This window comes from Psittacula echo, assembly GCF_963264785.1.
Source record: "Psittacula echo genome assembly, chromosome: 7".
NCBI lineage: Eukaryota > Metazoa > Chordata > Aves > Psittaciformes > Psittacidae > Psittacula > Psittacula echo.
Window position 1 is genome coordinate 20797094 of NC_137740.1, and position 12134 is coordinate 20809227.

At 39.6% G+C, this 12134-nt stretch overlaps 1 protein-coding gene across 3 annotated transcripts in view; it reads right to left on the minus strand.

Annotated features, from left to right (window-relative positions):
- Nucleotides 1–12134, minus strand: part of DNM3 (dynamin 3) — a gene marked incomplete at both ends in the record, with an annotated part of 179496 nt that overhangs the window by 16755 nt on the left and 150607 nt on the right. For all 3 annotated transcript variants that reach the window (XM_080622830.1, XM_080622829.1, XM_080622828.1), the window contains 3 exons: nucleotides 2892–3128; nucleotides 3899–4125; nucleotides 8593–8757. In XM_080622830.1, coding sequence (XP_080478956.1) covers nucleotides 2892–3128; nucleotides 3899–4125; nucleotides 8593–8757 — 629 coding nt within the window. The remainder of the gene's footprint in view (nucleotides 1–2891; nucleotides 3129–3898; nucleotides 4126–8592; nucleotides 8758–12134) is intronic.

The following is a 12134-nucleotide window of genomic DNA, read 5'->3' on the forward strand; positions in this document are numbered from 1 at the left end:
TTTTAAAAGAGAGGGGGGAATAATCTAAATTCTGGCAGCAGGGAACATTTCACAAATCATATATGCTTTGGCATCAAGCCCTTAAAGCCAGGGGCCTTTACTCACAGGCTTTGCTGGGAGAGATCCACCCCCCTCAAGTGGGATTAATTAAAAGAGGCATGTATCATGCAAATAGTTTCTGTTTCCTCACAGAAGTATTCAGAGCACATAACCCAAAACAGCTTTAGAATCAGAGCAAAGCAAGGAAGAAAATTATTTCCTGCTCCCCTAACCCTTTTCCTTTCCTTGTACAGTAAGCAAGAAACAATGAGAAAATGCCGAGAGCTCACCAATTCTTTACAATTCTTTTGATTAAATGCTCATGGAATTGAGAAACAAAAAGGATTTGTTTAAAGGCAGGCTGTATCCTACTATAAGGTGCCCAATTCTCCAAATCAGACATGTGCTCAGCCACTCGCTGGAAAAGGGCAGCCGAAGTTTACTCCTGAAAATGATCTTTTTATCTTAAGGCAGAACAGGAAAAAATAGAAAGCTCATATTTCTTCAGCACGTCAGGATTTTCAGCTCCACATGACAGTGACAGGGGCTGCAATAAAAAGCTAGATGAACTTTAAAAATACAACTGTCTTCTCAGGAAGCTAAACTATTTCCCTAGATATGAGAGATCTGACACTTCAAGGATTCATTGCAGAAAATGGTGCTACAGCAGTCAGAGCATAGAGCCCCAGTTCAAAAAAAAGTCAGAGAAAGCTCAAGTTTCCACAAGAACTCTTCCTCAAAACTATTTTTTTTCCCTTTTAATATCTCAGACCCATTTTCTGACTCAATTTCCTATGATCCTGCAAAGGCTGTTATTAAAACCAGACCAAGCGTAGCAGAAATTCCAGGGCTCAAAAGAAACATTTACTAGGCACAGGAGCCGGCCACACTGTCCCCCTCAGGTGATTTCCCCTGCAGCCCCTTCCCTGGGATTTCCTCTCTTGGAGTTTAGTCAGCAGGAGAAACCTGAAGTTTCAGCAAAACGGCAAACCCTTCATTCTTAAGCAGCTGAGATTTTTTTTATGTCTGAAGCTTTCATAGTTGTAAAAAAGAGAACTAGGATCCAGTCCAGAAGATGCGTATTGCAGATATTTTTTCCACAAAAATGTCAAGCAGTCATACATTCAATTATATATCCAGCTACAGCAGTTTAAAAACACTGACCTCCTTTATCAGCCACTGCTTTGCCACCACTGGCAGTCCTGAACTGAGTTGTTCAAGGGCTGCTTACCCAAGAGTGTTTTGTGAGCTAGAAGATTCCTTTCTGGTTTCCATCCCACCTATCACTTTAGCTTCATAAGATTATCCCCAGACATGCTTTTGGCAAACCAATTCAGGAAGGCATTGTTCATGCAAAATCACAGCCAGGCAGGACAAAGGAGACATGCTCATTTGCAAGGCAGGTGAGACAGACCAAGGGAGCTATGGTTCTCTCCAGTAGTACAACTGACAAAACACTGGACCTCATTTTCTGTATCTAGTCTGCAATCTATCCTGTGATGGCACAGGGAAAACACCGGTGCCAGTGTCCTTCAGCTCTGTCTGAGACTCTCCCAACAAGGGGATGCTGCTTGGACTTCTTCCCTTCCAGCACAAAGTTTAGTACCCAGAAAGGCCGTTCTAGGTTTCTCCCCAGCAGTCCTACTGCAAGCCATTGGATATCCACTAAGATCGAAGAGTGTGTTTTGTGCAAAAGTGGCCTTTTCATAGCAAATATATAAAAATGTCATGTGTTTGGTATACCTAACTTATTTATTGTTCCTATTATAAAGGGCAATTACATTAAAACCACTGAGCCTCAAATTTAAGTTACTGATAACTACAACAGATCTCACCTACTTAAAAGAAAGTTTTTCTCCAAGGGTTCTCTTCTCATTTACCATTTCTAAAATGGAAAATGTGCACATTTTGTTTCTATTTAACTGGCTTTTTTTTTTTTCTTAAACTGTGACTAATTTTAATGTAAGAGTTGATTTATTAAAAATTGAGAAAATCCTTTGTTCCATCATTGCCTATTCTGTCCATGCCTCTCATAATTTAAGAAGTTACAAAAGCCCTCAGAAACAGGCTTTCACATATATATGTGTGTGTGTATATATGTATGTATGTGTATATATATATGTGTATTATGTCATTGTGAAAAGAAATATTAAGCACATTTTATTTATAAAAAGCAGTTACTGCCACACAAAATTATAAAATATGCAAAGCTACTTTTGGAAGTACAGATAAATGCAAAGCCCTGGGAAGGAAAGGAAATGATGTGGTTATGAAAATCCTATTCCTTAACTACTTGGTTAGTACCATATGATCTACACTGTTAGACAACTATGGACTGCTTTCAACTGGCTGTAAATTACTTGCCTGGTGGAATAAGAATCAGATTCGTATCGGTTTGTTCCACAGTCCTACAAGGACTGTTCTTGTTCTCTCCCAGAAAAGCCATTACCTCCTCTGGTGAAGACTCAGAATGGCAGAAGTGAGTTGTACTGCTGCCATTCTTCTGGCGGTGTGGTAGGTGACCTCTCCCTGCGTGAACCCCTACGTGGGTATGACACAACCAGAACAGGGGCTCTTAATATAACAAAATCTAGTGTCTTCAAACTGACTGATGGGAATTCCTTTTTTTTCCTCCTTCATGAAAAAACTTAATCTCTTGAAAAAAAACTCATATTTGTGCTAAAAATTGTTTCCTCAAAATGCCTTTGTCTCTTTGCAGGGAATACCCGATTTTGCTTTCTTATAAGGCTTGCTCAACAAACAGTGCTCAACTTCTCAACACAATGCAGAATCTGTCTGTTATGCTAGAGCGAGAGAACCATGCCCACCACCAGGAAGATTACATATCTTACCTTGGGACACTGGGAGGAGCCCGGGTTGGTCGAGAGGGAACCTGAGGAGGTCCTCCAAGAGCTTCACCACCACTTGGAAACTGCGGCAGTGGTCCTGGGCGGAATGGGACTGGGGGAGCCCCTGACTGAGGGCCTGGAGATGGGATTGCAGGAGCAGGTCCTCGGCCAGATAAAGCTCTGGTTGGGGGGTTGCTTAATGTAGGCCTCCTCTGAGTTGAGGGACTTGGAGGAGGTGATCTAGTGAAATACCAGAAATTTAAAAAGTTCAGTAAAGTAATGGGGTTTTTCTTTTGCTTGATTGGGTTTTTTTTTTTAATTATTTTTAAACACAAAGCCTTTTTTATGCCTGTGACAATTCTTTATCTTGGCATTTTCCTTTGTTGTCAGTGACAGAGCATCACGTATGTTTAAGTCTCATACATTTCCCAGAAACAGCATGCTTTACAGTAGTCAGAAATAAACATGAGCAAAGAATCATAGAATCATGGAATAGTTAGGGTTGGAACGGACCTTAAGATCATCTAGTTCCAACCCCCCTGCCATGGGCAGGGACACCTCACACTAAACCATGCTACCCAAGGCTCTGTCCAACCCAGCCTTGAACACTGCCAGGGATGGAGCATTCACAACTTCCCTGGGCAAGCAAATTTAATGGATTTTAATATTAGAGTTCCAATCATGTTAAGTGGATTTTCTAGGACATGGAGCCAGAGCTTGCAAGAAGAGGCTCTGTGGGTGCATAATTGGGGTGACAAGCGGCTGCTATCTGAAGCATCAGACAAACTATAAATCCACAGGATGGTCTTCTACAAGGCAGATATTCTGTCTGTTTTCACATACATATCCATGGATATGCATATGTGGGAAAATTATTTATTTTCCCTCACAAATGTGATTAAAGACTGCAGGAGTGTCTGTCCAAAAAGACAGGCAGGAGGGGAGCTACCGATGCTGGCAATGTCTGCTGGTCCTAAATTTCATTGCAATACAGATTTAAGGATCCTTACCTGCGGGCCTGCTGAAGCCAAGAGTCATCTACAGGAGGGGGTGCAGGGGTTGAGACAGTGCTAGTGCTAATATCACCAATGATTGCTAAGGCTTCCTTTAGTGCTTGGTACATGCGAAGCATTTCATCTCGCCTCTGTGCCTGTTCGGCCGACTCCTCCATTAGAGTGTTTTGATCCTCAGAAGAGTACAAGTGAGCCAGGAGCTCTGCATTGATAAATTCTTTTACCTATTTCGTCAGACAAAAAAAACCCAAACAAAACACCAAACAAATAAACAAAACAAAACCAACAAAAAAAGCCAAACCCTATTGAAAATATAATACTGAATAAATACAGCGTGAGATCCATGAAACCAGGAGACATACCTCCATTTAATCAGTTTCTTCTACTACCTTACAACAGTTCTACTGGTCATGCAGTTTTTGTTAGGTCAGATCAGGGACTAAAATACGCTGAACTCATATTGAGCTGATGGTGCAGCAGCCTGAGGTCTAGCTGTGACCCAGGGAAAGGCGGGCATGTGCAGCTGGCAAAACAGCTGGAAAAGGATGGACAGGACCTTTTAGCAGCTGCCTGCACACAGATGGGCTTAATGCAATTATGAGGCTGTATTCTGAGACAACGACTCACATGTGAGGATATGATGACTTTGTGCAGTCACTTCACAAGGCACTGCGGCCTGTTTTTTGTAACTATCTTTGAAACACTGGACACGGTGGGAGTTAACACTGGTTTACCTCTCTATGGTGACACTTATGTTTACAGTTCATTTCAAACAGGCTTCCCAGCAGTGCCTAGGAGTCATCTGGCATTTTGGTCCAATTTTAAATGGCTGAGAGGTAAATAGCAGCCGTCTATGATTGGCAATACCATCAGATACTAAATTCCCCTGGGAATGGGAATTTTCAGGCTTTATAACATCCCTGTCAATTAGTTTCTTAGCAACAGTTTACCTTACTGTAGAGGGTGTCTTTCATCTACAACAACTTTGTCAGATTATAAATATCCCATCCACACACATTCAAACTGAAGGGAGAAGTCTCCAAGTAATCTAATTTACTATATTGATTTTCTGCTATGCTGTCCTGGTTATGGAAATCTGGGCCACATTAAGAGAGAGAAAAAGCTAGAGGTACTCTGATTGAGTAAGACTGTGGTAAATATACTAACTGCTGACCTACTAAATCCTTGCATTTGAGACTTTCATTGCTGTTCTGATCTATTTCTCATCTGGCTTTTTGCTCTATAAAGCTTCTTTGAGCTGGAGATACTAACAATAATACATTCCCAAGATTCTGATTATATAAACCTGAGCTCTGTTTGCCCATGTTTGTGCTAGTTCAGCAACACAGATTTAAATCCTGACAGTTAGACTAAGGCAATGTTTGTGTTCAGACAAGGTCAATAAGAGCAGTCAGAGTGTATGGGCATGGAACCCTTTATGGTCACCTAGCATGAAAAGAAGGCCAGGACAGAATCTACAGGGAACTAAAACCATATTGCTTGGGCTTGGCTGTCATTTCCCATTCATGTATGACAGGAGATGCACAAATTCCTAGCAATGCCTGCAAAAATTTTCCATGAGTCTCATGCTGTTTTCCAGTAGATGGTACTGATCAAGAGCCAGAGTACACTACTTTCCTCATGATTGCCAAAAACTCCACATTAAAAGCAGATATCATAGTTAAACAGCATCACATTCTACTTGATGAAATGAGCATTTTAATGGCATCACTTCAAAAAAAGAAGTCCTAAAATTAGATTAAGGCCAGAGCTGATTGTAAAAGCATTGTTAAACCACAAATATCTGTTTGAAAAAAATCAGCCTGTGACAATTATCATGAGAGATTCCTGTCTGCCACTAGCAGGAACACTTGTGGAAGGGGAAGACTGCTGTGTTAAGGATGGTTCTTGGATCAGCCTCTTGCCTTCTGCAAGCAGATGCACTGTACTAGACAGAGGAAGATCTTCCATAATAGCTACTTTCTCTATTGTCTCCAGCTTGGAAAAGGAAGGGGAAGTGACACTTACTCACACCTTTGCTCCTTTCTAGAAAACACACTCACAGGAATGGTTTAAAACATTTGCCTTTGCAGACATCAGACCTGCAGTCAAAGCCAAATCATAGCAAGCATTTGAGATGCTAATGCCACAAAGCCAGCCTTGTCACACTGAAGTGGGATAAGGTGGGCTTGCAGCTTCATTCTTCAGTGGGCAGGCTACAACATATATCACTGCTTCAAATGCAAACACAACCCATTCCTTAACCTTAAGTTTGGCAGTAGCAAGTACTTGGGAGTTTTTCTACTCAGCTGAGATTGATATCAGCACTGCTTACGGAGTATAATACACTGTCTGCTGTAAGACCACCCCTCGTGAATAATCGGCAATGCCTAGGCACCATGAAATACAAATTCTGGAATGTGTGTTTTGTTTGTGCATGTTTGAATTGCTAATGGTAACTCAATGCAGTTCTGTGTGGTAAATGTATTTTCTTTAAAGGTAATCAACATCCACCCTAAGGGAAGAATAATGGATGCATTTGAAATACAACGATTTAGGCTTAGGCCTCAGAATATGCTTAGGGACAGCATCTAATTATTTTCTGTACACTGAGTTTGAATCTGATACTTCCCTGGAATTATAAGTGCTCATTTACAGGCCCACAAAGTGGAAAGGAAGAACTAGCAGGACTTGGGAGGTTACAATTGTCATGGAAACAAACTCCTTGGGATCAGTTTCTTTCCAGAGTTTTGGAGGCAAAATGATGGGGCAGCAGAAAGTTCAAAATATGCTCATTAAGGGGGAAAAAGGGGGAGAAAGGAAGGGTGTTTTTACTTAGCTCCTGGTGAATGGGTCGGACTTCTGAAGACTCCAAGGAACACACACAACTTAACAGGACCCACTTTCTGTCACAGCTCCATTGCTTTCCAGGTCTTTCTGCAGCCTTTTGGCATGGCTCAGCAGACTTAATTAAAGCATTTCTTTCTCTTTTTAATTGTGCTGATTTTTTTTAAAAAATATATTTAGCTGTTGTAAAATATGGTATTTTACTGCCTAGGCTGCACAGAAAGAAGTGCACTCATGCTTCTGGTGTCGCTCTTCACAGACTTTTAAAATGTTTTGATTCTTTGCACACATTTAAATTCTAGGATCGAGGTGCTGGTCTTAGCTCACTTTCAAGCCCAAACACAGCTATGGACTATGAGGTCAACTGAAAGGTGGATGATGTTTTAAGTCGATTGGTTTTGTGTGCCATGGTAAGCCAGCATGGCAGACTTTACCGATGTAACTAACAATATTCTGCTTCTGAGTAGAGCACACTCTTCAGAGACCCTTAAACTATTCCATATGACGAGGTGAGTGGCGGAAAATTTAGTGTAAACTTTCAAAAGGAACTACTTGCCAATCTGCAGTTTATGAAATACGAGCTAAAAGCCAGCCCTTTCAAAAGGCACCGGAGTTGTGCTAAGTCAAAGCAGCAAGTTGCTAGCTGTGTTCTGAAAAGAGCAGAGAGAACACGAACACCCTATAAAGTCTACAGCATGGCTGATTTCAGGAAAAAAAGGGCACTTCCGTTGTTCCCATGCTCTTTTGTAAAAAATCACCCACAAGTAGAGCATTATTTAGAGCCTGACTCCCCTAAACCTAAAGAAGTTAATAGAGTATCTCTTGCCCTCATGCAAAAATTCTGCTTTTAGTATATATACCAGGAAATCCCATTGAAATTTCCAGTCCAGGCACCTAACACTTTAAGTACAACACAAATTCCACAGGGCTAATGAAATCCATCAGATGAAGGCTAGAGATGGCTCTGAGTTGAAAGGAAATGCTACTTTTTACCCAGATTTGCCGTATAGTATATTGAAATTGTAAAGACTGATTGGTTTGATGACCTCACAGAAAAGGTGCTACCCATAACTAACGGGAGCTGTGCTCCCCATTAGACATTTATATGGCAGCAGTGGCACCAATACTAAGTTTAGTTTTCAGTAAGGGCAGAAACTCTGATTCTGACTCTGCCAGAAAGTGAGGGCTGATATCCCCATGCAGTGAAAAACCAGTGAACTCAAAACCATTTCTTTAACGAAATAATCATCAGATCTAAGAGACACACAGAGTAAATCAACCAAACACATCTGCTTATCTGAGCAGCAGTGTCCAAAGCTTCTAAATTTATCCCTTGAAAACGGTAACCTGAAAATATAAAGAAACCCAAATAAAATAAGAACTGTTTTAAGAAACCATGACAAACGGCTACAAACTGAAAATCAAGGAAGCACAACTCTGCTCTCGTGAGTTCAAGGACTGCCTAGATGGAGCTCCCAACTCCCTTCTCCTATTATATCAAAAGCAAGAGAGAAAAAAACCCAATCCAAACCCCAAAACCCACCAAACCCGAAGATCATTGATTTACCTTTAAATAATAACATATATTCTGATTAAGATATAAATTAACTGCATCATTAGCATTTTGGAGTAAGCACTCAAAGCAGTGTGCCAACCTCTGAGAAGGCTGCAGAACTTCCTACTTCTAATGGAATATTGGAGTATTTTGTCTAAGAGTGTGACATCTACGGGAGTGTGTTCTGTTTAGTACATGCTGTTGTTGCTGCTGTATTCAAGAGGTATGTTTGAGAGTAAGGAATTTGACAGACATGATAAAATAGTTTAGAACCCTGGCTGCTACTTACATTATTGATCATAAGGTGCATGATTGTTTTTGGTATCAAGTCGCGGATACATTTGTTGATAATCGACATGTAGGAGTCCACCAGATTTCGAATTGTCTCCACCTGTCTCTCCAGCTGGGGGTCCATTGAAAAATTGTCTGCTTGGCCATTCTCATCGTTTTCAGTCTACATAGAAGAAAAAAGGTCAAGTCTTTCAGACTGCAGTAAACTGGAAATATGTTGGGGGGGAAATGGACTTAAGCTGTAGTAATCCAGCAACATAAATCACACAAAGAATGTCTGGGGGTTAAAATATGAATTACTGTCCTGTTTAACATTAGTATTTAGCATCACAAAATTTGGACCTTAAAGATTAATGCAATACAAGATACAAGACCTTTTTCACAAATTACATTATATATTTCCACACAAATTTGTAATTTTATATAAAAGAAAGTCTTCAGACAGAGAATGAAAATAAAATCCCAAGAAATGTCTCACATCACTTACTATATTATTTATTATAAAATCTTTTACCATTCAGATTCAGACAGCTTGACTCATGCAAGGAAAGCAGCACTGCAAGTCTGGATTTTGAATTTTACCCTCCTATGAGTAAAACCCATCCTTGTTACTTAAGGCTGACTCAGTTGTGACAAATACCACAGTTCAGCCTCAAACTTGTTAGATGTGAATAGCACCTATATAAACAAAGGATTTATGAAGGATAAACTACAAAAGCATCACTGGTTCCAGTGCTGAAGGCTCAGCATAACATCGGCTGGATTATATATTAGAGATCTCCTTTTCATAGGACAGAAAAAATACTTCTTTGTATGTAAACAGTTGACCTAATTAAAGAAAATACCAGGAACTAACTGAAATCTAAAAGGTACGTACCTTGCTTCGGTCTGGCCTGTATAAATATAAGAAAACCTAAAAAAATAATAGTAGCTTTTTTGTAAAAATCCAACTGCTCTCTGAGGCTCAAATATGCCAAAATAATGGAATTTCAACCTGGAAAGTACAAAGAACAATGTTCTTTCCTAAAGCATTGACATTTAATGCTTCTTCCTGAAAATAACCACCAAAGCCGTATTAGCATTAACAATAAAATATAAACCTGTTCTCTTGGTACCTAGAAGCATAACATGAAGAAATAGAAAGTACTTGAAAAAGTGCATTAACTGGTAACAAGAACTAGTTATATACTAGCGAGATCCCTGTCAGCACAACTCCATTTACACTATAGCATTTAGCTAAAATTTGCACATCACTATGCTTTACAGATTCCCAGAGCAGTTGAAATTAGTAGCTAACCCATTAGTGAAAGACCATGAGAGCTAGATAAGCAAATATATCACTAAAGAGGCTCCTCCTTGCATGAAATGCATTCTTGCTGGGCCAAAAAAGAGATTCCTAGTTTAATCTCCTAACACAGGGTGTGTTTCTGCTCATGCAGCATTGGCAGGTAGACCACTTTGCATTTACTCCTTCTAAACCATGCCTTGGTCAGTCCAGCCTAAATGAAATGGCGGTGGCTGTAATTCGTTAAGAAATAAGATCCAATGTACCATTTAGAAACAAAACTAAATATATTTAGCAAAGTTTCGAAAGTTCAGATTGTTTTTTATTACAGAAAAATTACTGGAAAACCATCTGATCTTTAAAAATAATTAGCAGTGCTACCTAAAAATCTTCGAACTGTAGAGGACACTCAAAGAACTCTGGATGGAAAAATAGTGTTTTCAATTCTGTAACATCAGTAGACACACTACCTTATAAACCTTACTCATTTCATTAATAAACTGCACAGGCCAAAAAGTCACAGCATGCAGATTGACTATTTTCCTTAGCCTCCATGTCTGAAAAGAAACTAACTGTAGTTTTCCCTGTGAAATACCAAATAAATGGAAAATCATATATCTGTCATATATCTACAGATTTTAGCCAAGTACTGCAGACTGAAAATGCCCTTCCCAGTTCCCCTGCATTTGACTTCTCTTTCTTTTCTTCTTCTTTGTCTATATAAAGTACAGTTTGTCCATGTACTTTTTTTTCTTCACTGTTTAAATTACAGATTGCAATAGGATTCTTAGCTGGCTAAGCAGCAAAGTGACAGATGTTTATCATTATCCTCATCAAGAGAATGTAAAGTAAAAATAGTAATTTGTCTGATCTTTAAGGCAAAGGGTAATATAGTCTCTTGTCTGAAACTGTAATAGAGCTGACTTCATACTGTTGATTTATTTTCTCTCAGATCAAAAAAGATCAATCTTTCATGAGTTTACAGTAATTTATTATGAAAGCTTCTGGCCATAGTATTCTTAATGATTTGATGTCTCAACTGAAGGCTTTTCATGCCAGAAACCATCTTGTTTGCATCGCATCATGCACATGGAAATCTGCTTCTAACAGATTTCTGTGCTCTCCAGTACACCTACCAGTGTAGGCGTTATCAGGCTTTCTTCTGTAAGCTGTCTCTGCATTGTGCCAACAGCAGCATCTGAGAGTAAGGTTGCCCAGTAAGGCTGGGCATCATAACAAGACAGTAGTGATGTAGACACCCTATTCCATCTCCATGCTATTCTTTCAGAACAACTGGATTTCACACTGAGCATCACTGTGACTCTAGCTTCAGCGCAAGCCACCCCTCAGCCCAAATCCCTGCCACTCTGCATTTTAGTTTTAGAAGGCCCTTGCAAATCTGTGGCAATGAATAAACCCAAACCAGAATACATAAGAAAACCCTCACATTTCTCTGACTGCTGTTGAATAGAATGTTCGTGCTGAACAGAAAAGAAGAATGAAGAAGGTGAAAACAGGTTTCTGTTTCTCCTTTTCCAACAGCCAAAGCAGCTACCGTCCGTCCCCTTTAAGTGCTTCCCATCCTCAAGCCAGAACTTGCTAGTTCCAATAGCAAGTGTTAAGTGACAGCATATGAATCTGGGCTAAGTTTTTTTTCGGTTGACTCTTGCTTAAAACTGCTATTAATTGTTGACAGGGATGGAATAATATTACTTCTAACAAACACAACTGCCATTACTTTAGGAACTTTTGCAAGTCTCCAACAAAGAAAGTACGGAAGAATCTACAGTGTTAAAAAACAGGTAAAGAAAATTAGATTTGTCTTGGAAAATTCAAACTCAGAATATCTGATGAAAATACACCAAAGACAGAGAAGCAATAGGTGAAAAAAACACGGATGAAAGGAAGGTAACATGGAAACCAGGATAGCACTTCCATTTATATACACATACCCATTGCCACAGAGATAAGGTTCTTCTACTTTCTCTGCATTTAGGAGAATGAGAATAATATCCATTCCTTGCACTCTGTCTTTCATAAGTTGTTTTGAAAGTTTGATGAATGACTTTTCATAAGTTGTTCATAAATTGTGATCCTTGCATGGAAAAATGCTAGTAAAACACAAGGTATGTGTCATTACTACTCTTCTACCTTTCACGAGTTTAGATACATTCTGTACTAAGAATGTATTAAGGATTAACTAAAGTGTCATACAAGAGAAGACTGGAAACTGCATGTGAAATCTAAACCACTTA